Source organism: Tarenaya hassleriana, unplaced genomic scaffold (genome assembly GCF_000463585.1).
Source record: "Tarenaya hassleriana unplaced genomic scaffold, ASM46358v1 Cleome30, whole genome shotgun sequence".
Taxonomy (NCBI): Eukaryota; Viridiplantae; Streptophyta; class Magnoliopsida; order Brassicales; family Cleomaceae; genus Tarenaya; species Tarenaya hassleriana.
In genome coordinates this window covers 1,811,630-1,835,297 of record NW_010966178.1, presented here as the reverse complement: position 1 = coordinate 1,835,297, position 23,668 = coordinate 1,811,630, and the positions used below count along the sequence as shown (strand labels likewise).

Below are 23,668 nucleotides of genomic sequence, written 5' to 3'. Positions count from 1 at the left end.
GCTCTTCCCTCATCCGCAACTCCGACGTCTTCCACCACTTCCTCTCCCGCCTCGCACTCTCTCTTCTTCCCCGCGACATCGGTTACTCTCACCGGGTTTTCTCCCAGAGGAACAACCCCAGTGCCTCCCATTGGAACACAATGATCAGAGGCTACTCCGCCAGCCAAGTCCCTCTGGAAGGGTTTCGCTTGTTCCAGGTGATGAGACGGAGGGGCTTACCGGCGAACCCGCTCTCCTCGACCTTTGCCCTCGGGTGCTGCGTCCGATCTGCTGACTTATTCGGTGCTTTGCAGATTCATGGGAAGATCTTCAGAGATGGGTTTCTGTCTGACAGTCTTCTGTTGACGACTTTGATGGATCTGTACTCCGTTTGTGGAAGGAGCGACGAAGCATACCAAGTGTTCGATGAAATTCCTCACAAAGACACCGTTTCATGGAACGTATTGATCTCATCTTACTCGAGAAACAAACGGACTCGTGATGTTATGGGTTTGTTCGAGAATATGAAGAATGGTGAGACACCACCGGATCGTGTCACCTGCTTGCTCGTTCTTCAAGCCTGCTCCAATCTCAATGCTTTGGAATTCGGGGAACGAGTTCATACTTACATCGACGACAATGGATTCAACGATGATGTGAAGCTGAGCAATTCTCTCATTTCGATGTATTCTCGATGTGGGTGTGTGGATAAAGCTTACAGTGTATTCAGTGAAATGCAGAAGAGGAACGTCGTCTCGTGGAGTGCTATGATCTCAGGTTTAGCCATGAACGGGTTCGGTAGAAAAGCCATTGAGGCTTTCGACGAAATGGTTAAGGCCGGAATCCACCCAGATGAACAGACATTCACTGGAGTCCTGTCGGCTTGTAGCCACTCAGGTTTGGTCGAGGAAGGAAAGATGTTTTTCGAGCAAATGAGTAGCGAATTCGGGATAAAACCGAATCTACATCACTACAGTTGCATAGTAGATCTTCTCGGACGTGCCCGTCTGCTCGATGAGGCCTACGATCTTGTAACGTCGATGGAAACGAAGCCGGATCCCACCATATGGCGAACATTGCTCGGGGCATGTAGAGTTCAGGGCCATGTCGAACTCGGCGAACGTGTGATCTCTCATCTGATCGAACTCAAAGCCGAAGAAGCTGGAGATTACGTTCTGTTACTCAACATGTATTCTTCGGTCGGGAAATGGGAGAAAGTGTCCGAACTGCGAAGTTTCATGAAGGAGAACGGAATTCAGACCGTACCCGGCTGCAGCACGGTAGAGTTGCAAGGAACAGTCCACGAGTTCGTGGTGGACGATGTCTCGCATCCGAGGAAGGCCGAGATTTACGGAATGCTCCGAGAGATCAATCAGCAGCTGAGGATCGCGGGTTATGCGGCTGAAGTGAGATCAGAGCTGCACAATCTAGGGTCGGAGGAAGAGAAAGGAGAGGCGTTGTCGAACCACAGCGAGAAACTAGCCATCGCCTTCAGCATTCTCATGACCCCACCGGGAACGACCATCAGGGTCGCCAAGAACCTCAGGACGTGCGTCGATTGCCATACTTTCGCCAAGTTTGTGTCTGACGTCTACGGCCGAGCCGTGATCGTCAGGGATCGTTCCCGGTTTCATCACTTCAGGGAAGGGCGATGCTCCTGCAACGACTATTGGTGAGTGCAGATTCAACAGGCAGAGTTATGTTGTCAACAGGGACCGATTCAACATGTGAGTTATACACATCATCTTCGGTGGTTTAGATTATGTTTTCTTCTATGTATCATCTTTCGCATGTGCCAGATTGTATTCATTTGGAATGAGATTTTGCTCTTCAGACAATGAACAGCTAACTGTGATCCCCCCCCTTTTCTTCCTTCTCTATCTCTGAATAAAGCGCGCTTTTGTCGTGTAGCGGTCTGAGGCAGAGGGCGCACGCCTCGAGGCGTTGATTGGAAAATTAAAAAAAGGGAAAATAAACAAAAAAAAATTATTCAGAAAAGGAAGGTGAAGAGTTAGGAGACAGAGATTAGGTTTTAAAAAAACCCTAATTTCATTAAGAGAAAAAAAAGAAAGAGCTCCCTCAGACGATCGACAGGACGGCCGTTGATCAACGACGTGTCAAGGTATCCTCTACTGGGCTTTTTTTTTTTATTATTATTATTTGTGTAAAGCTGTTTCTGGGTTTTTTTTTTCTTCTTCAAGGATTTCATGAAAAAGTCTGCCTCTACTCTGTTTTTTTTTTGTTATTCTTCCTCTTGTAATTGTTCGTTTCTTTTCTATCCACACATGTAAACTGTATAGCCATTATTGTCGATATTTTCTTGAACATAGACGATGATTTACATTATATTGAAAAAAACAAACAAACTACATGGGTAAATTTTTAGGCATTGGCAAATCTCGGGTTGAAAATTTATCTGATTTCAGACCAAGGTTTTGTTTTGGTATTCATGAATATATATGTATATGTATATGTATATATATATATATATGTTTTGGTGCATCTTCCACTTCTTTTTATCAATCTCATCGACATAGAAATAACTTTATTATTTTTTTATTTTTTATTTTCAGTTTAAATGATGTGTTAGTGGAAGTGTTGTTTTGCAGATTGTGATAATGACATCAAAGAACGCTGCGACTACTTCCACAGATCCTGCATACAAATACGGTATAAAAGATCCTAATAACCGAACTTATTTTACGTGCATATTCTGTCGTAAAGTTACCAAGGGGGGAGTTCATCGACTGAAGCAACACTTCGTTGGGGGTTTTAGGAATGTGATCAAATGCCCTTCTTGTCCCGAGAATGTGAGACAAGAAATATCGGAGTTTATGTTGAAAAAGGCGACTTCAAAGACTAAAAGTCAAATGTTGCCTAAAGTTCCGATTGAATCTCAATCCGATGATGGTTTAGATGAAGATGAAGAAGAGTTTGTTCCTAAAAAACCAAGAACGAAGGGTCTAATGGATATGGTTATCACTCCTCGAACTCATCCAGAGAAAGATGAAAAGGCAATCTACAAAGTTATTGACGAGACACTCAGGGAAAAAACTTATAGATCAATAGCTCGATTTTTTTGCGATGCCGGAATTCCAATCAATGCAGTTAGTTATCCAAGTTTTGGAAAGATATGCGAAAGTATCGCACAATATGGTCCGGGGTTGAAGATACCTACCATGTATGAGTTGAAAGTTTCGCTTATTGGGGAGGAGGTAAACGATACCCAAATGCAACTCCATCGATCTTTGCATGCTACCGCTGATTTTCTAAACCCAAGTCTCAATTACGGTAAACCAGATTCTTCTTGTGAAGAGGTTATGAAGAGTGTGTTTAAATGTATTGAAATGTTATCTCGTACCGTTGAGATGGAAGGTAATATCATAAGAGAGTTAAGAACATATATATCAGCGGGCGGGCTCTTCGGTCTACCGGTAGCCACTAAATTAAGAAACACACAATCTCCAGGTATTAAAATATATGTTATTATGAATTGTATATTTTGTATGTTTAGAAATTACTAATGTAATTTATTATTTTTCTGTTTTAATAGCGGAGTGGTGGTCTTCTTTTGGAACTTTGACTCCTAGTCTTCAAAAGTTTGCCTTGAAAATCTTTCGCCTCACTTATAATGCTACTGCTGAGAAGAATTTAGATGTTGTTCAACATGTAAGTACTAATATTCTTTTTGTTTTATTACAATAATATACATGTGATTTTGTTTACAAACTATTAATTTATATATATATATATATATATATATTATTTTTAGATTGACAAGAACAAGAGAAATGTGGAACGATGGTACAAAAGGAAATATAGACGTGATCCGCTTCTCTTGGAGGAAATTGATGAAAGTAGTGAATGGTTAATTGGGAGAATGGAAGATGACTCGTCAGATGATAATGATGATGACAATTGCCTCACATGGAGTCCAATCCGTAGGATAACAAAGGCCTATGATTCTCATATGAGTAAAGAAAAGGGTATTGAGAATGATTCGACATTGCCGGAGGAGGAGGAAGAAGAAGAAGATATTGGCGAAGATGATGATTGTTGGGAAGATGATGAATACTATGATGACGATGATGAATATTAGTTATTAAAAAAGATAAAACTGATGGTTTGGTTTGTTGTTTTTGGGATGTTTATTTTTGTTTTTGATAATTTAAAACATTGAATATTAAATGTTTTCGTTTAGTTAATTTATAATATAAAATTTTTATTATATTTCATTTACATTAAAACCGTCTGATGCTTCTATACAGCACGATATATGGAACGATTGTCTTTATGGAGGCAGAAGACAAAAGATATACAATGGAAACCAATTTTGGGTAAGAAAAAAGAGAGAAGAAATTGATTCTTTCCATTCTTTCAACTGTTTTTCATTCTAACTGCAGGGGAGAGAGAGAGATTCTTGAAAGATGAAAGAGTTTTTGGTAACCAATGCTTTGAACGGTAAGAAGAAGAAGAAGAAGAAGAAAAATGAATGGAAACAGATTTTTGGAAACCCGGATCCTTCAATCAATCTAGATGATGAAATCGAGCAGGGAAGGAGATATGCCGTCGGGAAGGGGACGTTGTGAATGGATGACATCGGGAAGAAGACGGGCGATTCGATGTGCAGTTTGAAGGTAGAATTCGTAGGCTCCGTGCCCGGAGACGGTGACACTGTTCTTCACAGGAAGCTCCTCAAGTGATTCAGCTTCGACTTTCCAGTTGCCTGTCCTGAAATTGAAGTGGTAGAGAGGAAGAAACCTGTGTCCGTACTCAGCTACGAACTCCATTGATGCAAGTATGAACTCGAACTCCTCTCTCGGCATGTAATAAGGGAAACTCACTCTTGTCCATCCCGGTTTCACTCCACTGTAGCCCTGTGTTTCTTCACACGGTAAGAGAATGAACAAATTCAAAGATCACTTCCTGATTGGTTGATTGATTTTCCAGGTTTACCTTTTGGATTGCAGATCTTAGCTCCAGAGAGTGGTCGTTCCCGATACCGAGAAGAACGTGTCCGTAAGGTCCAGCACAAGCGCAGCCGCCTCTGGCCTGAATCCCGAACAGGTCATTGAGGAGCGTAGCCACGAAAGGGCCATGAAGAGGCTTACCATTCTCGCTCGGTATAACCAGCAACGACAATATGGCTTGTCTCTTGGCGCTTGTGTTTCCAAGAACCTCGATGTTCTTGTTCGGAACCAGCCTCTCGAGAGCTGTCTGAATGTGGAAGCTCTCCCTTCTCTCGATCTCCTCATACCCGACATACTCCTTCACCCGGAACGCCAACGCGGCTCTTATTGTCTGAATTATCGGTGGCGTGCCGGCCATTTCCCTCTCCTCTACGTCGTCCACGTACAAGGTCAGCTGTAATGCTCGAAACCCGTCAAATCAGAGTTGTGATCGGAAATGTAACGGAGGAATTAGGTACGTTACTTGCAGTGCAAGAAAGGGTTGATTACCTGTTCGTCGAAGCCGTTGACGTAGTTGACAGTGCCGCCTCCGCAGGTGGAAGGAGGAGAGCTTGCGAGGAGATAGAGTTTATGGCTCATGAGGAGGAGGCCAGGTGAAGATGGTCCACCTAAGAATTTGTGTGGACTCATCAATACGGCGTCGTATCCGTCGCTCTCTCCCGATCTCATGTCGATTTTGGCGTACGGTCCACTGTACGTGTATATGTAAAATTATAATTACCAATTTTGCCTAAAAAGTGAAAAGAAAAAGGTTTGATGCTTTATTGGAGATTTATCTAAAAATATAATCAATATTTCCCCCCACAAATTTTGTTTACGATTTATCTAAAATATATAGTTTTTTATAAAAATAAAAGCAGAATTTTTTTCTATGAAATTGTCATGTGGGTTTAGTCAATTTTTTAACTTCTTTTGTCAATTCCTACACGAAATGTTTTATGATTTATCACTATATATATATATATATATATATATATATATATATATATATGTATATAAGATTTATTCTATTTATTGATTAAGCATAGATGATGTATTTTTCCCAAGTTAAAAAGTTTTACACCATTTTCTATTTCTTTTTTGAAGTTTCTAATTATAATTAAAGAATTTGATAATTTTGTTGAAGGTTTGTCTATAGAATTTAATTAATATTTTACACGATTTTTTTATGAGTCATCTAAAACGTATCATTTAAAAAAAATAGTATTTTCTATATATTTATGCATTTTGGTTGTTTTTTTTAACTTTTACCAATCCCAACACGAATTGTTTCATGATTTATAAGGTAAAAAAGTTAATATTTTCTATGTAATGGTCGTGTGGATTTTCATTATTTTTTAAAATTTTATTTTAAAAAAAATTATTTTAAAAATGTAATTGTTAATAAACCATAATTAGTGTATTTTCCAATGTTTAAAAATTTAAAATCATTTTGTCTCTTTTTTTTATGTATGCTACTTATAATTAGAGAAGCCTGAATTATTCTTAAAATATATTTTTAATAATTAATTAATAAAGGTGTGTATACCTTGCCGCAAAATCGAAGCAGACGTAGCCTCCGTATCGGTGAACCAATCTCGCGATCCCTCTTGTGTCGGGACAGATGCCAGTGACGTTACTACACGCTGAAAACGCCCCTAACAGCGGTCTGAACGCGTTTTTCTTCCTAAACGCACTTAGCTGCGTTCTCAGCGATTTGATGTCTAGAACGCCGTCGCTGTCCAACCCGATTTCGAAGACCTCGGCGAGGCTCTGCCGCCACGAGAGGAGGTTGGAGTGGTGCTCGTGTGGGCCCACGAAAACCGCCCAACGCTCTTCATCTGAAACGCAACGCAAAAGCTTGTCGCGATGTATGGAGGCAACCGCGATTCCCATCGTTTCTTGGAGGCGTTTGACGGCGGCGGTCGCGCCGCAACCGCAGAGGATAAGCGCGTCTCGGGCAGTGCCGCCGAGGCAGCGTTTTATGTAGTTTGAAGCTTCGTGGGCCAATTTGGTCGTTCGTTGTCCCACGTAATTGTCACACGTGTGAGTATTCCCTATCCAAAAATTAAAAATGCAAAAAATTAATGCATATAAAAAAGGTTTTTTATTTTTTAATTATCCTAAGAAAAAAAGGACAAAACTTTTATTTGGATTGAGAGGTATTTGTATTTTTATCCAAAAAAGTAGAAGTTTATGCATAATCGGATAAAATAAAATTATAAAAATACTTTATTTTTAGTGCAACGATAAAAAATTAAATATATTAAACAAATGATTCAAAGTCAAAATATATATATATTGATGTAATAAGATATTTATATTATATTCTAAATAATAAATCGTTCTAAAATTTTTAAGAATCGGTACGGTTAGGAATTTCATTACCTTATGTTAAAATTATGATTAAAAAATATTTGAAACTAATCGGAACGTTAACCATTTCATGTAATATCACAAACTTTAAGATCCAAATTATAATAAGGAAAAAAAGAAAGAGGGGAAATCATATATATATATATATATATATATATGTATATATTACCGCAAAATGGAAGAACATGATCAATGATAAAATGTTAGATAAATATGAAAAAACTTATAGAAAAATGTATAAAACTATCAAAAACTTCCAAATAAATAATTTCATGTTAAAATTTGATTTCTGTAAGTTGTGAATCTAATTACATGAAATATATCAAAATTATGACTGGAATTAACCCGAAAAAAAGAAGAGGGGAATTGATATATATATATATAGAGAGAGATATAGAGAGAGATTACCATAAAACGGAAGAATATGATCAATGATAAAATCTTCAATATATCTGAGGCAGCGACCGGAGGCAGTGTGATCGGCGTAGACCAATTTTCTCCGGCCGAAAGGCGAATTGAACGTAACATCGCCGCCACCGCCGATGATCTGAGATCGGAGCCAACACAATTTCCTTGAAACCAAATCACTTTCCGACACACCCAACTCTACTGTCCGTACGAAACAACTCTCTTCCTCTTCTTCTCCACAAGCCTCGCTTGCTTTTGTCCCCGACCCTTTTCTAGCCGCAAACGCAAACGCTGCCCCAAACGCAGTTTCCTTCTTCCGGTGTGAAAAATGCGTCGTGAGTTCTTCTCCTATGGATCTTGGTCTCTCCACCTCCATATCATGGATCATGTACATATTCTACGGTCTTTCTAGTTTTGATAACAATGAGAATGTATAGTAAAATCTGGTTATATATATATATATATATATGTATAACGTGTTATAGCATAAAGTTTCGATTACGTGGGGCGGATGAAAACGGGGATTCATATTTGCATGGTATTAGTTAAAATCCCATGGTATAATTGTTTTACATTCGAAAATGGAACATCTTTTTACGCGGAATGATGAAATTCGACCAATCAGAATAAAGCATTTTATTATGCCACTAAGCTTTTTCTATGTGCATTTTTTTATAATGTTTTTCTCAGTCAACACTTTGTTTTATGCATATAATTTAATTATGTCTGCCCATTTGAAGCATACTTTATATTGTTTCTGTGCGCGCCCACACAACGTATTGTTTATCGTATTATTTTCTAAAACAACGATACTAGAGTTCATTGTTTCGTTTCGGATATATAATATATAACTCGATATAGAGATATATCATATGATTGTATTTAAATTAATCTGTTTTAAATTGTGATTATATTTAAAATAATTTTGATTTAGTCTATTTTCAAATTCAAAATAGATCTGCACCAAATATAAAAATAACTTTTGTCAAAAAAATAAAAATAAAAATAACCGTTAAATATAAATATTTTGAATTTGAAAAGAGTGCAAACCCAATTATAATTGTGATAAAAATGGATTTAGTAGAATTTTTAAAAATATAAATGATAGAAAAAAAATAACAAATATTTGCTTACTAAATTTGATTCCCAGGTTTTCTTACATCTATGGGTGATTGACTCTCCCGATATCGCGAGATTGGATCAAAAGTCATACCTTTCCTTCTTCGCTAAAAAACATAGTTTTTTTTTATTTTAATTTGCTTATCAATCAAATTTTCATTATACTAAAACAATTTTTTATGATGTGTACTAAAAAGTTTTCTTGATATTATTATATAATGTTATTATATATTAACTAATTTTGATTTGATATAAATTTTTAAAATCAAATTCAGAATATATCCGCATCAAATATTAAATTAATCGATAAATTATAAATATTTTTTATACGAACCTAATCCAAATAATGAAACTCTGTAGGATATACAAATTTTTTAATTATGTATTTTGTTTTAATAAAAAATTAAATTTAAAAATAGGCATGAAAAGGGATCGGATATCCGAAATTTTAAGATAATCCAAACTCAATTTTATAAAAAATTCTCCTACTTTGAACGCAACTTAGTCAGATATTCGAAAATCGAGTATTCGAGATAATTCTTGGATACCCACAAATATCCGAATCTAAGATCTAAAGACAAAATATTTGATAAAAACATGGATACTTAAATAAAATCCTACATAAAAATAATCTAATTATAAAACATATTGTTTTCCATTTTTTACATTTCTGAATAGTCTCTATAATGTATCCCGAATCATAAGTAAATGTTGGTTACTTACTCAAGAGCACTTTTCGATCAGTTATTTGGAAGTTTTTAATGATGCAGTTAAAGTTAGAAGTTTCTATCGGTTACTAGAATTGTGACTATAGATATATGTAGTTATGGGGTGAAGACATTATTGCAGATTTCTTTGTCCGTCATCCTATTTTGGTTCAGAAGCCAAATAGATGTGTGCTTATATTTGTGTATGCGTTGTAATGAATATTTTGTTAATGTAAGAATGTTTTATTTGAGAAAGTTAACAGTAAGTAACCAAATCCATTTGGCTCGGAGGATCATAGAACTCTCTCATGAAAGATACAATATGTTTTGCCATGATACCATTTGGCTTGGTCCAAAGTTCGTCTCCGCAGCTGCCTAGACACAATAGATCAGCAACCTAATTGAAATGCATTACATGGTCCGACGCTGAGAAAAAGAAGATAATTGGAATCCGTAGTACAGATCAACAAATCATCATCACCTTTTGGCTCATTGCAAGCCCTTCACAATCTTTTTTAATATGAATCCGCCTAACATTCAAACATAAGATTCACTTCAACAGCAAAAAGAAACCAATTTTACTTGTTCATGTGTTCTAACATTGCATAAATTGCTCGTGTTATCTACCGCTTTGATGAACGCACCAAAAACCTATTTAGAATAAATCAGTTTTGAAGTCTATACACCGTAGTTTTTGTTGGAGTTTTCTGAAAAAACCTCTAGATGAAGGAGAGACTTTCGAAGTCTCTAGGAGAGTCAGAGGGTTTTGGAAAGATGGAAGGGTATTATGGTAATTGTGTTGGATTTCGTTATGGGTTCCTTATGCAATCACATCGATCTAGGGTTGGTTTCTAGGTTTCACGCAGCGGAAGAAGAATTTGAAACTTGATCACAAAACCAAAGATGCAAAACCCGAAAGAACGTATATATCACCATGAGTATATAATACTTCTCTCGAATCCGATGTTATCTTCAAATAGAACGTTCTAGGGCCTATTTTAATAACCTAAGACTGAAGTTACAGTCCTCTACACGTATCTACACCTGCAGGATGGATTTCAAACGTTTTGCCAGAACTTTGGGGTGTACTAATTAAGTTTTTGACAAGTTTTAAACTTAAATAGACTTGGAAATCTGCCAGACCAAACTTAGTATGATGCTCATAGACAGTCTGACTCCAAGGTCTGTTGAAAAACTAAACTTGATTTTAGAAAATTAATTAAATAAATATTTTGGTATGATTATGAAAAATATAATTAATATGAAAGGTGTATGAAATGTGATTAATATGTAAGGTTTGTGAAAATGTGATGAAATTGTAGTTTGGTGAGGTAGTTAGAAATATGTGGAAGAAAATTAGGTGAAAATGTGTTTAATAAGTGAGTTAGATATGCAGATAGGTGTGAGTTTATAGTATAAATATAGGTGTTTGAAATCAATTAAATTTGAAGAGAAAAACAAAGAGAGAAATTAAGAAAAATATTTTCTCTTCCAAAATCTTCAAATTCTTTCTTCTTCCAAATATTTTCTAATCTCTTCCAAAATCCTAAATACTAAATAATCCTCTTTCTTAATCCGAAAAATCCTCCTCCCTAATCCAACAAAGTGGTATCAGAGTCCGGTTCTTTAAATTTTCGAAAAATCTTGAGGGATTAAAGAGAGTTGTGAGAAGTAATGGCAACAACGAGCTTTCAATATCCCCGTCTAACAAAGACGAACTATGAAAAATGGTGTTTACGAATGAAGGCTTTGCTCGACTACAACAAAGTTTGGGATATTGTGAAGAAAGGGTACGAGAAACCCGAAGATGAGGAGTCTTTATCGCAACCCCAAATGAAGGCTTTTTCCAAGTCAAAGAAGAAGGATAAGCATGCTCTCACTCTCATTCATCAATATTGGAATGACGAGTTGCTCGACAAAGTCTCTCATGCCGCTATGTCAAATGAGATATGGAAGATTTTAGAAAAATCTTTTCAAGGCGTAGAGAAAGTAAAAAGGGAGAGATAAAATTCATTAAAAACCGATTTTGAAGCATTAACGATGAAAGAATCCGAATCATTTTGGATTACTGTTCAAGGATGAAGTCAATCGTAAATCAACTGAAGATTTATGGGGGTAAAATAGAAGATACTTCTGTGGTGGAAAAGATCCTCCGATTTTTAATACCAAAGTTTGATCACAAGGTGTGTGCTATAGAAGAGTATAAAGATGTAGACTTGATGACAATAGAACAATTGGAAGAAAATTTGATAGCACATGAAAAGAAATTAAATAGAAGACAAGGAAGAACAGGAAGAGATTCTTCAAGCAAAGGTTGTTTTGAAGAATGATGACAAAAAATAAAGATCAAAATTTTCGAGGACGCGGACGTGACCGAGGGAGAGGACGTGGATATGGCCAATATGGAAGAGGAAGAGGAAATGGAGACAATCCGAGTTACGAAATAAATAACCAACTATCATTCAGAGGTCGTGGTGTACCAAGAGGGAAAAAAAAGGAAGAGGCTTCTACACAAATACATATGAAATGAGGTATGACAAAACAAATATTGAATGCTACAGTTGTCATAAAATGGTACATTTTGCTAGGGAATTCCTTGATGACAAAAGGAACGAAGAAATGATCAATCTCATCAAGGGTGAACATGGAACGGAGGAACCAACCTTGTTGCTCGCAATCAAAAATGGAGAGAAGGATACAGACAATACTGTTGGTTTAGTACTCTATGATGTACTGCTATATGAGCTTTATTTTGATATATTTGATATATTGACACTTACTTTGGTCATATGGATGAGTGTTTGATTCATTACATGTTATGCATATTTTAATATGTTATGAAATCCATGTATTGTTATGAACAATTCTAAACTTCCTAGTCATATATCATTGTGTGAACAATGATGTACTAAGACTAGTATAATGTGTGATAGATGATCATAAAGATGATCATGAGTATTGGATACAATCACAATCATAGGTATTCGTTGGAGAATGGAATACTGGAATGACCGCATGAGATTGTCACATAGACTAGCGTCATGACTTGAATCTCATGTGACGGTTCCATGATTGGATCCTATGACATGAGATGTCTACTGGAATCCAACATGAGGAGTTGCGTACTTTGAATACGTCAAACGTCATGCGTAACAGGAGGACTATAAAGGTGTATATCAGGTACGACACGAATCATGTGCTGGATTGTAGATAGTCAAGATGGGATTTGTACCTCTCGTAAAAGAGAGAGATATCATTGGGCCCCTCGTGTGAGCGAGATTGTAGGAATGTGGCCCACACTATAGACGAGCGTCGTCTATTTCATACAGTCGAACTCTATGAACGAGAAAGCAGTCAAATCAGATAAGGTGGTTTTTCTATGCCTTTTGTTCGACATATGATATCGTGATACAAAAGGATCATCAACCGGAATCATGACTGACGTTCGTAAGATCACGAACAAACTCTATTCGAGCTTGGTAGTCATAGTTCTTGTTAGAGACCGCCTATGACTTGTATACCCGAGATGGAGATTTCGGGTTATACTGCTATCTCGAATAAGCCTACAGGGTCACACACATAGGAAAGGACAAATGCGTGAGAAAAGACAAGAAATTCCCGGAGGCACGGAGTCCAGACCGACTGGTCCAATGGTCTGGACCTATCGGTCCAGGCTTGCCCAGACCGACCGGTCCAGGTGCATGGACCGATCGGTCTAAAGGTGACGAGCAAAGGTTGCTCGGTCTGAAAAAGTGCCAGACCTATCGGTCTAGGCATCGAGAATTCTTTATCTTACTCTAATTAAGATTTTTATGTAACATATACTTGGGGCACATCTCCTAAGCCTAAGAGATGAATTCTCAGACCTTTTGAGAGGTTTTGGAGATCCGAAAACCCTGATATAGATCCTTTTGGAGATCCGAAAACCCTGATATAGATCCCTGAAACCCTGCCACATTGGAGAACGTGTTTTTCAGTCCTAGCAGACAAGTTCCAAGCCGTTGGAATCCTTTCCGTCGTGTGGATACGTGTAGAGGGCGAGGTAATCTTCCTCCCTTCAGTGATCGAACGAACACACTAATTGAAACAGGTCCCGGATCGATTGAGGTAAGTGTTCTAACGTTTCTACGATTCATACATGCATGGTTTTAGGGTTTATAGAAATTTTGTTTTATATCCGTTGCGCAAACCCTAGAATCCAATCACGCACGTTATAGAATTTGGTTGCTTTGTATGATTTCGTAGAACCCAATCACGCACGTTATAGAATTTGAACAGTTTGAATTCATATTTGCTTTTGATGCTATGCATTAATAGATTGTGAATCTAGAGTAGATTTCTGTTCTCTGTTGGTGTGTAAGAGGTTCGTGTTTGAGTTCACAGGCAAAAACCGGGTGGAATTCGGGTCTGAATCGGGGTCGAAACAACGAAAAATGTGATCTGATCACGTTTCGCCTAGACCGATCGGTCTAGTCCTCTGGACCGATCTGTCTAGGGTTTCATCGATGCTCTTCCCTCTTTGGACCATAAGGTCTGGACCGACCGGTCTGCATGTGTGGACCGATCGTCTAGGTCATGGTCCGAGACCGAAGAACTGGAAGTCTGACCAGTCCGGACCAATCAGACCGAGATTCGTGTGGACCGACCGGTCCAGATTCATAAACCGACCGGTCCATATCCCGGATGAAATCGAAATTTTTTATTCTTCGTTTCGCGATCTGATTTGAGCAATAATTGCTTAATCCGATCAACTGTGATTCAGAATAACATGATTCAATCTTATGAATGGTCCATAGTGAATGAATACATGTAACTTAATCAAGATATTAGATTTGTTTGATTGAGTGAGAGCTTTGGGATTGGGATTACATAGCCGAATGGATGGTCTATTCGGATTATGTAATACATCTGATCAAGGAACAATAGTTTATCCTTGATTCGAATGGTACAATCGTTGCACCTAAATCGGTTAGAACTAGGAGCTCTACGAGTAAAGCACTTATCAAAGCATCGATCGTACGTGTCATGGGTTATGCCAAAGCTGGGTGTGCCGTGCTATCTTGGTGAGGCAAGATGGAGAAATGGTGGTTCTCATCGCTTGAAAGTAGATGTTTGATCTAAGTGTGGTTTAAAAATCCCTTTTATGTAATGCTAAGCTAGTACCTTCCATTACTAGAGCACTTGTCAATGCATCGATCATCCGTATCATGGGTCATCCAAAGCTGAGCGTGCTGGATTATCTTTGTGACGCAATGATGAGGTCATCGATCTAACCATGGACATGGATGAGCACAATGGATTGGATGAGAGCAAGGAGTGCATGGAGGAGGAGGCGAGCTCGGAAGAAGAAACCAACAACACTGAGGCCATCTTTCCACCTATGTCGGAACCACCCCTCACACGGTCTAAGACACGAGCATGGCAGGCCAAAGTGAGGAGTCTCATGGGCAATTGGAACGAGCAAAACACGAACAAGAAGGACGAAACAAGCAAGAAGGCGTGGATGATTCTCGGTCTTGCATTGACCGAGAATATGAGCTGAATTTGTTCCTTGGAGACTTGGAAAATCTGGACCAGCACTTCATCTATACAAGGACAAGTCTCTACATGAAGAAGAGGCTTCAAATTTAGGCAAATTTCCACCTCAAAGACACATCATCAATCTGCAACAACAAATAAGAGAATTAGCCAAGATTTCAAGCCTTATCATCAACACAAATAAGGAAGATTCGTGAGCTAGCAAATGACTTGGAAAATCAGATCTCCTTCTTGCCAAATTCACTCCTAGCCATTGGTGATTCAGCAAGAAACAATCTCGAAGTTTCATTTTCTAGCTAGAGACAATTTCCATTTTTTATCTTTTTCCATTTTTCATGTTGCTGAGTTATTTTCTTCCCTTTTTGCAATCTTCTTCTTTCTACTATATTAGAGCACGAAATTGTAAGCTTGAGAATCATCTTTGAATCAAAAATCTAAGTATTTTCTTGAATTCTCTTGGTTTGTCCGAGGTTTACATTGCTTGGTGTGTCCGAGCTTCTCTTGGTGTGTCCGAGAGCATACTATATGTTTTCTCTTCATTTCTTCTGTAATTTTCGACCCTAAATCTTAGAGTGAGTGTCCTAGGACCAGAACCTCAGGTTTGAGTCATTATCCCACGAAAAATCCCAAAACAAAGTCCCTTTTCTTTCCCCATAGTTCACCGAGAAGCCTTTAGGTGAACGAGGTGCATATCATTTTGGTATCCAGAGCCCGGTTCAAGGACCAACGAGGTAAGGATTCACTTCTGCATATTTGTTTCGTATTTGTTTCGTTTTATGCTTTTGTTTTGAAGAAAAAAAACCGAAAACACCAAAAAGAATCTGCTTCGGCGAAGAGGTAAGTCCGATTCATCTCATTCCTTTCAACTTTTACTTTCTGTTTTGCTTTGAATTTTGGTTTGATAATCACTTTTTAAGAAAAGCCAAATTTGGTTTGATAATCACTTTAAGAAAAGCCAAAAAGAGTCATGTCGGGAGATGGAGAAAGTAGCAACCAAACCATCCTTCAAGCGTTGCAACAAATCCAAGAACGTTTAACACGTTTAGAACAGATTCCGTGTCGTCCCGAACCAATTCGATTTAACTTTCAAAGACAAGAAGAAGAACCGCAAAGGGATTGAGATGATGCACCACAAAACCTTCCTCCAAGGCGTAGGGCAGCTCGTGCTCATCGACATCAGATTGATTCGGATGAGGAAGAGGACTACGTGCAAGCACCACAAGTCCAACGAGGTAATGATCCAAAACTTTCAATGCCTACATTCGCGGGTAGAATTAATCCGGATGCCTATCTCGATTGGGAGAGGCGGATGGACAATATTTTCGAATGTTATGAGTATTCGGATCAGAGAAAGGTTAGATACGCAGCGGCAGAACTCACCGACAACGCCTTAGCATGGTGGGATCGAGAAATAGCCGAGAGGCGTAGAGCACAATACGAACCTGTCACAACATGGAGAGAGATGAAGTTCATGATGCGTAAGAGGTATGTACCTCCCCATTTTCATCGTGACTTGCAACGCAAATATCGTAACTTGGTGCAGGGAACTAGAACCGTTGAAGAATACTATGAGGAGTTCGAGCACCTACGAAACCGATTGGAGTTAGATGAAAGCGAAGAAGCGATTATGGCACAATTTGTGGATGGATTGCAGGAGCGAATTGCTCGAAAGGTAGAACGTTTAGCTTACCATGATTTGCAGGAACTTATCCATATCTCAATCCAAATCGAGCAGCAAATCGCCAAGAAGCAAGCTCGTTTTAATCGAGCAAGAACAAACTCTTCGAACCAATCGTATACACGCAGTGAGAACAAGTCCGGAACTGTTACAACAACCAAATCAACCCAATCCGAGGCAAATATCCATGACAAAGGGAAAGGCATAGCAACATCTTCGGGATCAGGCCTTAAAGGTAATAAATCAACTCCCGTTGAATTACGTTCACGTGAGATTGTTTGCTACAAGTGTAGGGGACGAGGACATTATGCAAAGGACTGTCCAAACAATCGTGTCATGATCCTTACGGATACGGGAGATTATGAATCCCTGGACGAAGAGGAGGTTGCTGATACTGAGGAGAACATAGAGTATCCGGACAGTGGAGAACTCTTGGTCACAAGGCGAGTTTTGAGCACGATGACAAATCCGGAAGAAACCGCCCAAAGAGAAACAATCTTCCACAGTCGATGCACTATTAGAAACAAGGTATGTGGCCTAATCATTGATAGTGGTTCATGTACTAACGTTGCAAGTGCATACATGGTTAAGAAGCTGGGATTGGAGACCGAGAAACATCCACACCCGTATAAGCTTCAATGGCTCAACAACCAAGGAGAACTCAAGGTAAATGGGCGGGTCAAAGTGTCATTTAGCATTGGACGTTACCAAGACGAGGTGATGTGCGATGTTGTGCCAATGCAAGCGGGGCACATACTCCTTGGACGCCCTTGGAAATTTGACCGAGAGGTGAAACACGACGGTAGGACCAACCACTACTCTTTTATATTCAACAAGCGTAAGATATCGTTGGCTCCTCTTAGTCCGTCACAGGTTCACGAGATGCAAGTTAAACTCTCCAAAGAAGGAGACAACAACAAAAAGCCGAACTTCTACATGAAACCAAGCACGGTAAGTAAAGCTCTACTAGATGAACGTTTGGTTTTACTAATGTTGTACAAGGAAGTGTTGAGCGCAGGTTCGAATCAGATTGTGTATCCCCCAGAAATTAAGAAACTCCTAGAGCATTTTCAAGACGTTTTCCCCGAGGAACCACCTGCGGGATTACCGCCAATTCGCGGGATCGAACACCAAATCGATCTTGTGCCGGGAGCACCACTTTCAAACCGTCCCGCTTACCGTATGAACCCCGAGGAGGCTAAGGAACTCCAAACGCAGGTACAAGATTTATTATCTAAGGGTTATATACGTGAAAGCTTAAGTCCTTGTGTAGTGCCCGTTCTACTCGTGCCAAAGAAGGATGGGACATGGCGTATGTGCGTGGATTGTAGAGCGATAAACAACATCACAATCAAATATCGCCATCCAATGCCACGACTCGATGATATGTTGGATGAGTTAAGCGGAGCAACCCTCTTTTCAAAAGTTGACTTGAAGAGTGGTTATCATCAAGTCCGCATTCGAGAAGGAGACGAGTGGAAGACCGCATTCAAGACGAAACATGGGCTGTACGAATGGCTTGTCATGCCTTTCGGACTCACCAACGCTCCTAGCACCTTCATGAGACTTATGAACCACGTACTTCGCGCCTTTATCGGTAAATTTGTGGTTGTTTATTTTGATGATATTCTCGTCTATAGCAAGTGTTTATCCGAGCATGTGACACATCTTGAGCTTGTAATGGAGACTCTCCGAAGGGAGAAGCTTTATGCCAATCTCAAGAAGTGCACTTTCTGCACTAATGAAGTTGTTTTTCTAGGTTTTGTTGTAAGCTCGCAGGGATTAAGCGTAGACGAGGAGAAGATCAAGGCTATTCGGGAATGGCCAACCCCTACCACCGTCGGACATGTTAGAAGCTTTCATGGCCTAGCTAGCTTCTACCGACGATTCGTTCGTGATTTTAGCACTCTTGCAGCCCCCCTCACATCCATCATCAAGAAGGATAAAGCATTCGAATGGGGAGAAGAACAAGAGAAGGCTTTCGATACCTTGAAGGACAAGCTCACGAGTGCACCCGTCTTAGTCCTTCCCGACTTTGATAAGGTATTCGAAATTGAATGTGATGCGTCCGGAATTGGTATTGGGGCTGTTTTGATGCAGGAGAAACGACCCGTGGCGTTCTTTAGCGAGAAATTGAGTGGCGCAACGCTCAACTATCCTACCTACGACAAGGAGCTCTATGCCTTGGTTCGTGCCTTACAAACATGGCAGCACTATCTCTTGGCGAAGGAGTTCATCATTCACACCGACCATGAGACGTTGAAGCATCTCAAAGGCCAATCTACGCTCAAAAGGAGGCATGCTAAGTGGTTGGAGTATGTCGAGACATTTCCCTACGTGATCAAGTACAAAAAGGGAAAAGACAATGTGGTGGCCGATGCGTTGTCAAGGCGGCATGCTTTGATTTCGATCATGGAGGCTAAGATGCTTGGATTTGAACACATCAAGGGGCTGTACCGTGATGATTCCGATTTCGGAGATATCTACGAGGAGTGCGCTAAGGGAGCTCATGGATCATTCTAAAAGTGCTCAATGCGGGAGCTTATCTTACAAGAGGCGCATAGTAGAGCTCTCATGGGACATTTTGGCATGGAAAAGACGCTTGCAATCGTCAAGGAGCACTTCTTTTGGCCGCATCTCAAACGGGATGTCGAAAGATTTGTCGCTAGATGCATTACATGTCATCAAGCCAAATCTAAGACGCACCCGCACGGTTTGTATCTTCCTCTTCCCATTCCTTTATCACCTTGGACTGATATTTTGATGGACTTTGTTCTTGGACTCCCTTGAATCCGGAACAAAGACTCGATTTTTGTTGTGGTTGACAGATTTTCGAAGATGGCGCACTTCATTCCATGTGCTAAATCGGATGATGCTTCACATGTAGCAGACTTGTTCTTCAAAGAGGTTGTCCGCCTTCATGGATTACCCCGGAGCATTGTTTCCGATCGTGACACCAAGTTCCTGAGCTACTTTTGGAAGACCCTTTGGAGGAAGCTTGGGATGAAACTTGTGTTCTCTACCACATGCCATCCACAAACCGATGGCCAAACCGAGGTGGTGAACCGCACATTGGTTGCCCTACTCCGAGCCACCATTGGGAGAAACTTGAAGAATTGGCTCGATTGCATTCCACATGTGGTGTTCGCATACAACCGAGCAACACACTCCACAACACGGCATTCACCTTTTGAAGTGGTCTACGGTTTCAATCCTCTCACGCCATTGGACTTAGCACCTATTCCAAGCAGCGAAGTAACCAACCTTGATGGAGAGAAGAAGGCTGATCTGATCAAGAAGCTCCATGCAAAGGTTCGAGACAATGTGATGCGGAGAACGGAGCAATACGCACGTCAAGCCAACAAGGGACGCAAGAAGATCACTTTTGAAGTTGGAGATTGGGCATGGCTGCACCTTAGGCCCGAGAGATTTCCACGCAAGAGGAGCTCAAAGCTAGCACCGAGAGGAGATGGACCTTTCCGGATCAGCGAGAAGATCAATGACAACGCCTACCGCTTGGAGTTACCCGGTGAGTATAACGTGTCTTCTACTTTCAATGTAACTGATCTACTTCCGTTTGATGTAGGTGAATCCGTTTTGAGGGCAAAACCCGTCCAACGGGGAGGGAATGATGAGGTCATCGATCTAACCATGGACATGGATGAGCACAATGGATTGGATGAGAGCAAGGAGTGCATGGAGGAGGAGGCGAGCTCGGAAGAAGAAACCAACAACACCGAGGCCATCTTTCCACCTATGCCGGAACCACCCTTCACACGGTCTAAGACACGAGCATGGTAGGCCAAAGTGAGGAGTCTCATGGGCAATTGGATCGAGCAAAACACGAACAAGAAGGACGAAACAAGCAAGAAGGCGTGGATGATTCTCGGTCTTGCATTGACCGAGAATATGAGCTGAATTTGTTCCTTGGAGACTTGGAAAATCTGGACCAGGACAAGTCTCTACATGAAGAAGAGGCTTCAAATTTAGGCAAATTTCCACCTCAAAGACACATCATCAATCTGCAACAACAAATAAGGGAATTAGCCAAGATTTCAAGCCTCATCATCAACACAAATAAGGAAGATTCGTGAGCTAGCAAATGACTTGGAAAATCAGATCTCCTTCTTGCCAAATTCACTCCTAGCCATTGGTGATTCAGCAAGAAACAATCTCGAAGTTTCCTTTTCTAGCTAGAGACAATTTCCATTTTTTATCTTTTTCCATTTTTCATGTTGCTGAGTTATTTTCTTTCCTTTTTGCAATCTTCTTCTTTTTACTATATTAGAGCACGAAATTGTAAGCTTGAGAATCATCTTTGAATAAAAAATCTAAGTATTTTCTTGAATTCTCTTGGTTTGTCCGAGGTTTACATTGCTTGGTGTGTCCGACCTTCTCTTGGTGTGTCCGAGAGCATACTATCTGTTTTCTCTTCATTTCTTCTGTAATTTTCGACCCTAAATCTTAGAGTGAGTGTCCTAGGACCAGAACCTCAGGTTTGAGTCATTATCCCACGAAAAATCCCAAAACAAAGTCTCTTTTCTTTCCCCATAGTTCACCGAGAAGCCCTTAGGTGAACGAGGTGCATATCACGCAAGGTGGGAAATCGTGGTTCCCACAGCTTGAATATGGTTTAGCTTAGGTTAAGTCGTCAAGTTTGACTTGTGATTTAACGGTACAGATGAGACGAATATGCAATGATATTCGATATCATAGTCTCATAAAAGATCTAAGAGTCACATTGGATGTGATTGACATTAGATGTCTACCTAAATAGCATAAGGTTGAGTGTAACAACTCATTCTTATGTGAAATATGAATCTTAGTCCCATATAGAAAATTATTATAGGGTTATTTTTCTTTATGGGAGTATAGCTCGTATATGCATCTATGTTGTCATTGATTGGTGATGGACTAGCTGGTAGTGGATTATTGATAGAATCTGCATTTTGTTTTGTTCGTTGTGTTTTGTCTTTTTCTCTAGGACATGGCGTCGACCGGTAATGTACCGAGTTTGACTATGCGATCTATCCTTGAGAAGGATAAGTTGACCGGGACAAACTTCTTGGACTGGTATCGTAATTTGAGAATTTTTCTCAAGCACGACAAGAAGTCATACGTCCTGGAATGGGCTCTACCTCTAGAGCCTGCGGCCAATGCAACAAGGGCAGTCAAGGATGCTTGGTTGAAGCATCAAATGGACGACAACGAGATTTCTTGTCTCATGTTGGGAAGCATGGCACCCAATCTGCAAATGCAGTTTGAGGGGAAGACGTGTTTGATATGATCGAACAGCTCAAGACCATGTTTCAGGAGCTAGCGCGTACTAAAAAGTACAAGACGGTGAAAGCCATGGTGAAGACGGAGATGTCAAGAGTCAGCTAGCGCGTGTTTGATATCGTAATTTGTGGCTTTTCCATGCCTTATGTTCGACATATGATATCGTGATACAAAAGTATCATTAACTAGAATCATCACTGATGTTCGTAAGATCACGAACAAACTCTATTCGAGCTAGGTAATCATAGTGTCTTGCTAGAGACCGCCTATGACTTGTATACCCGAGATGGAAATTTTGGATTATACTACTATCTCGAATGAGCCTACAGGGTCACAAACATAGGAAATGACAAATGCGCGAGAAAAGACAAGAAATTCCCGGAGGCACGAAGTCCAGACCGACCGGTCCAATGGTCTCGACCGATCGGTCCAGACGTCGGGAATTCCTTATCTTACTCTAATTAGGGTTTTTATGTAACATATACTTGGGGCACGCCTCCTAAGCTTAAGAGGATGAATTCTCAGACCTTTTGAGAGGTTTTGGAGATCCGAAAACCCTGACATAGATCCCTGAAAGCCTGAGCATTGGAGAACGTGTTTTTTAGTCTTAACAGACAAGTTTCAAGTCGTTGGAATCCTTTCCGTCATGTGGATATGTGTAGAGGGCGAGGTAATCTTCCTCCCTTCAGTGATCGGACGAACACACTAATTGAAACAGGCCCTGGATCGATTGAGGTAAGTGTTCTAACGTTTCTACAATTCATACATGCATGGATTTATTGTTTATAGAAATTTTGTTTTATATCCGCTGCGCAAACCCTAGAATCGATCTCATAGGAATTAGATTTGCTGTAAAGATCCCAGGAATTCCCTTCAAATACCCAGATAAATCCAGAGCCCCTTCAACTCGTGCACACAGATGTTTGTGAACCAATAAATCCATCTTCATTTGGAAAGAAAAGGTACTTCATTCTCTTTATCGATGATTTCAGTAGAAAAATTTTGGTGTATTTTTTGGAGCAAAAGTCAAAGGCATTTACAAATTTCAAGAATTTCAAGACGATGGTGAAGAGATCAGAGTGGCTGTAAAATCAAAGAGTTAAGGTCCGATCGAGGTGGAGAGTTCACTTCCAATGAATTCAATGATTTTTGTGCATACCATGGTATTAGACGCTCACTGACATGTCTTGGAATGCCACAACAAAATAGAATCGCTGAAAGGATGAACAAGACCATCCTTAACATGGCACGAAGCATGCTGAAGACGAAGAACATGTCAAAGGAATTCTGGACAGAAGTTTGGCTATGATGGTTTATTTATCAAATATATCTCCATCCAGAAGCGTAATGGGATTAACACCCTAAGAAGCTTGGAGCGGAAGAAAACTAGGGGTGTCATACCTCCGAGTATTTGGGAGTATTGCCTATGCACGTATGCATGATGAGAAGAGATCAAAGCTTGATGATAAAAGTGAAAAATACTTATTCATCGGTTATGATCAAAACTCAAAAGGATACAAGTTGCATAACCCAAATACTGGAAAAACCATTGTGAGTCGTGATGTGGATTTTGATGAAGATAGGGAGTGGGACTGGAACACTCTCAATGAAGACTATACATTCCTTCCCTACAT

General features: G+C 39.8%; 4 protein-coding genes across 6 annotated transcripts in view; 3 read left to right on the top strand and 1 right to left on the bottom strand.

Annotated features, from left to right (window-relative positions):
• Positions 1-1,885, top strand: part of LOC104820420 (pentatricopeptide repeat-containing protein At3g47530) — a 2,349-nt gene extending 464 nt beyond the window's left edge. The window contains exons 2-3 of one of the 3 annotated variants that reach the window (XM_010550863.2): positions 1-197; positions 294-1,885. In XM_010550863.2, coding sequence (XP_010549165.1) covers positions 1-197; positions 294-1,655 — 1,559 coding nt within the window. In that variant the 3' untranslated portion in view covers positions 1,656-1,885. The other 2 variants (XM_010550862.2, XM_010550861.2) reach the window with 2 other exon arrangements.
• A 44-nt stretch (positions 1,886-1,929) lies between these two features.
• LOC104820419 lies at positions 1,930-4,116 on the top strand. Its single transcript, XM_010550860.2, has 4 exons — positions 1,930-2,101; positions 2,589-3,447; positions 3,533-3,648; positions 3,752-4,116. The coding sequence occupies exons 2-4, from the start codon at positions 2,598-2,600 to the stop codon at positions 4,076-4,078; spliced, it is 1,293 nt and encodes a 430-aa protein (XP_010549162.1). The 5' UTR covers positions 1,930-2,101; positions 2,589-2,597; the 3' UTR covers positions 4,079-4,116.
• A 176-nt stretch (positions 4,117-4,292) lies between these two features.
• On the bottom strand, positions 4,293-8,106 carry LOC104820460 (probable cysteine desulfurase). The gene is made up of 5 exons (XM_010550902.1): positions 7,713-8,106; positions 6,478-6,985; positions 5,439-5,640; positions 4,936-5,343; positions 4,293-4,856 (listed from the first exon to the last, which is right to left on the bottom strand). Exons 1-5 carry the CDS (start codon positions 8,104-8,106, stop codon positions 4,512-4,514), a joined length of 1,857 nt encoding a protein of 618 aa, XP_010549204.1. The 3' UTR covers positions 4,293-4,511.
• Positions 8,107-16,328: 8,222 nt separating this feature from the next.
• Positions 16,329-19,277, top strand: LOC109116954. Its single transcript, XM_019203303.1, has 3 exons — positions 16,329-18,351; positions 18,514-18,593; positions 19,020-19,277. Exons 1-3 carry the CDS (start codon positions 16,329-16,331, stop codon positions 19,275-19,277), a joined length of 2,361 nt encoding a protein of 786 aa, XP_019058848.1.
• The last annotated feature ends 4,391 nt before the right edge of the window (positions 19,278-23,668 follow it).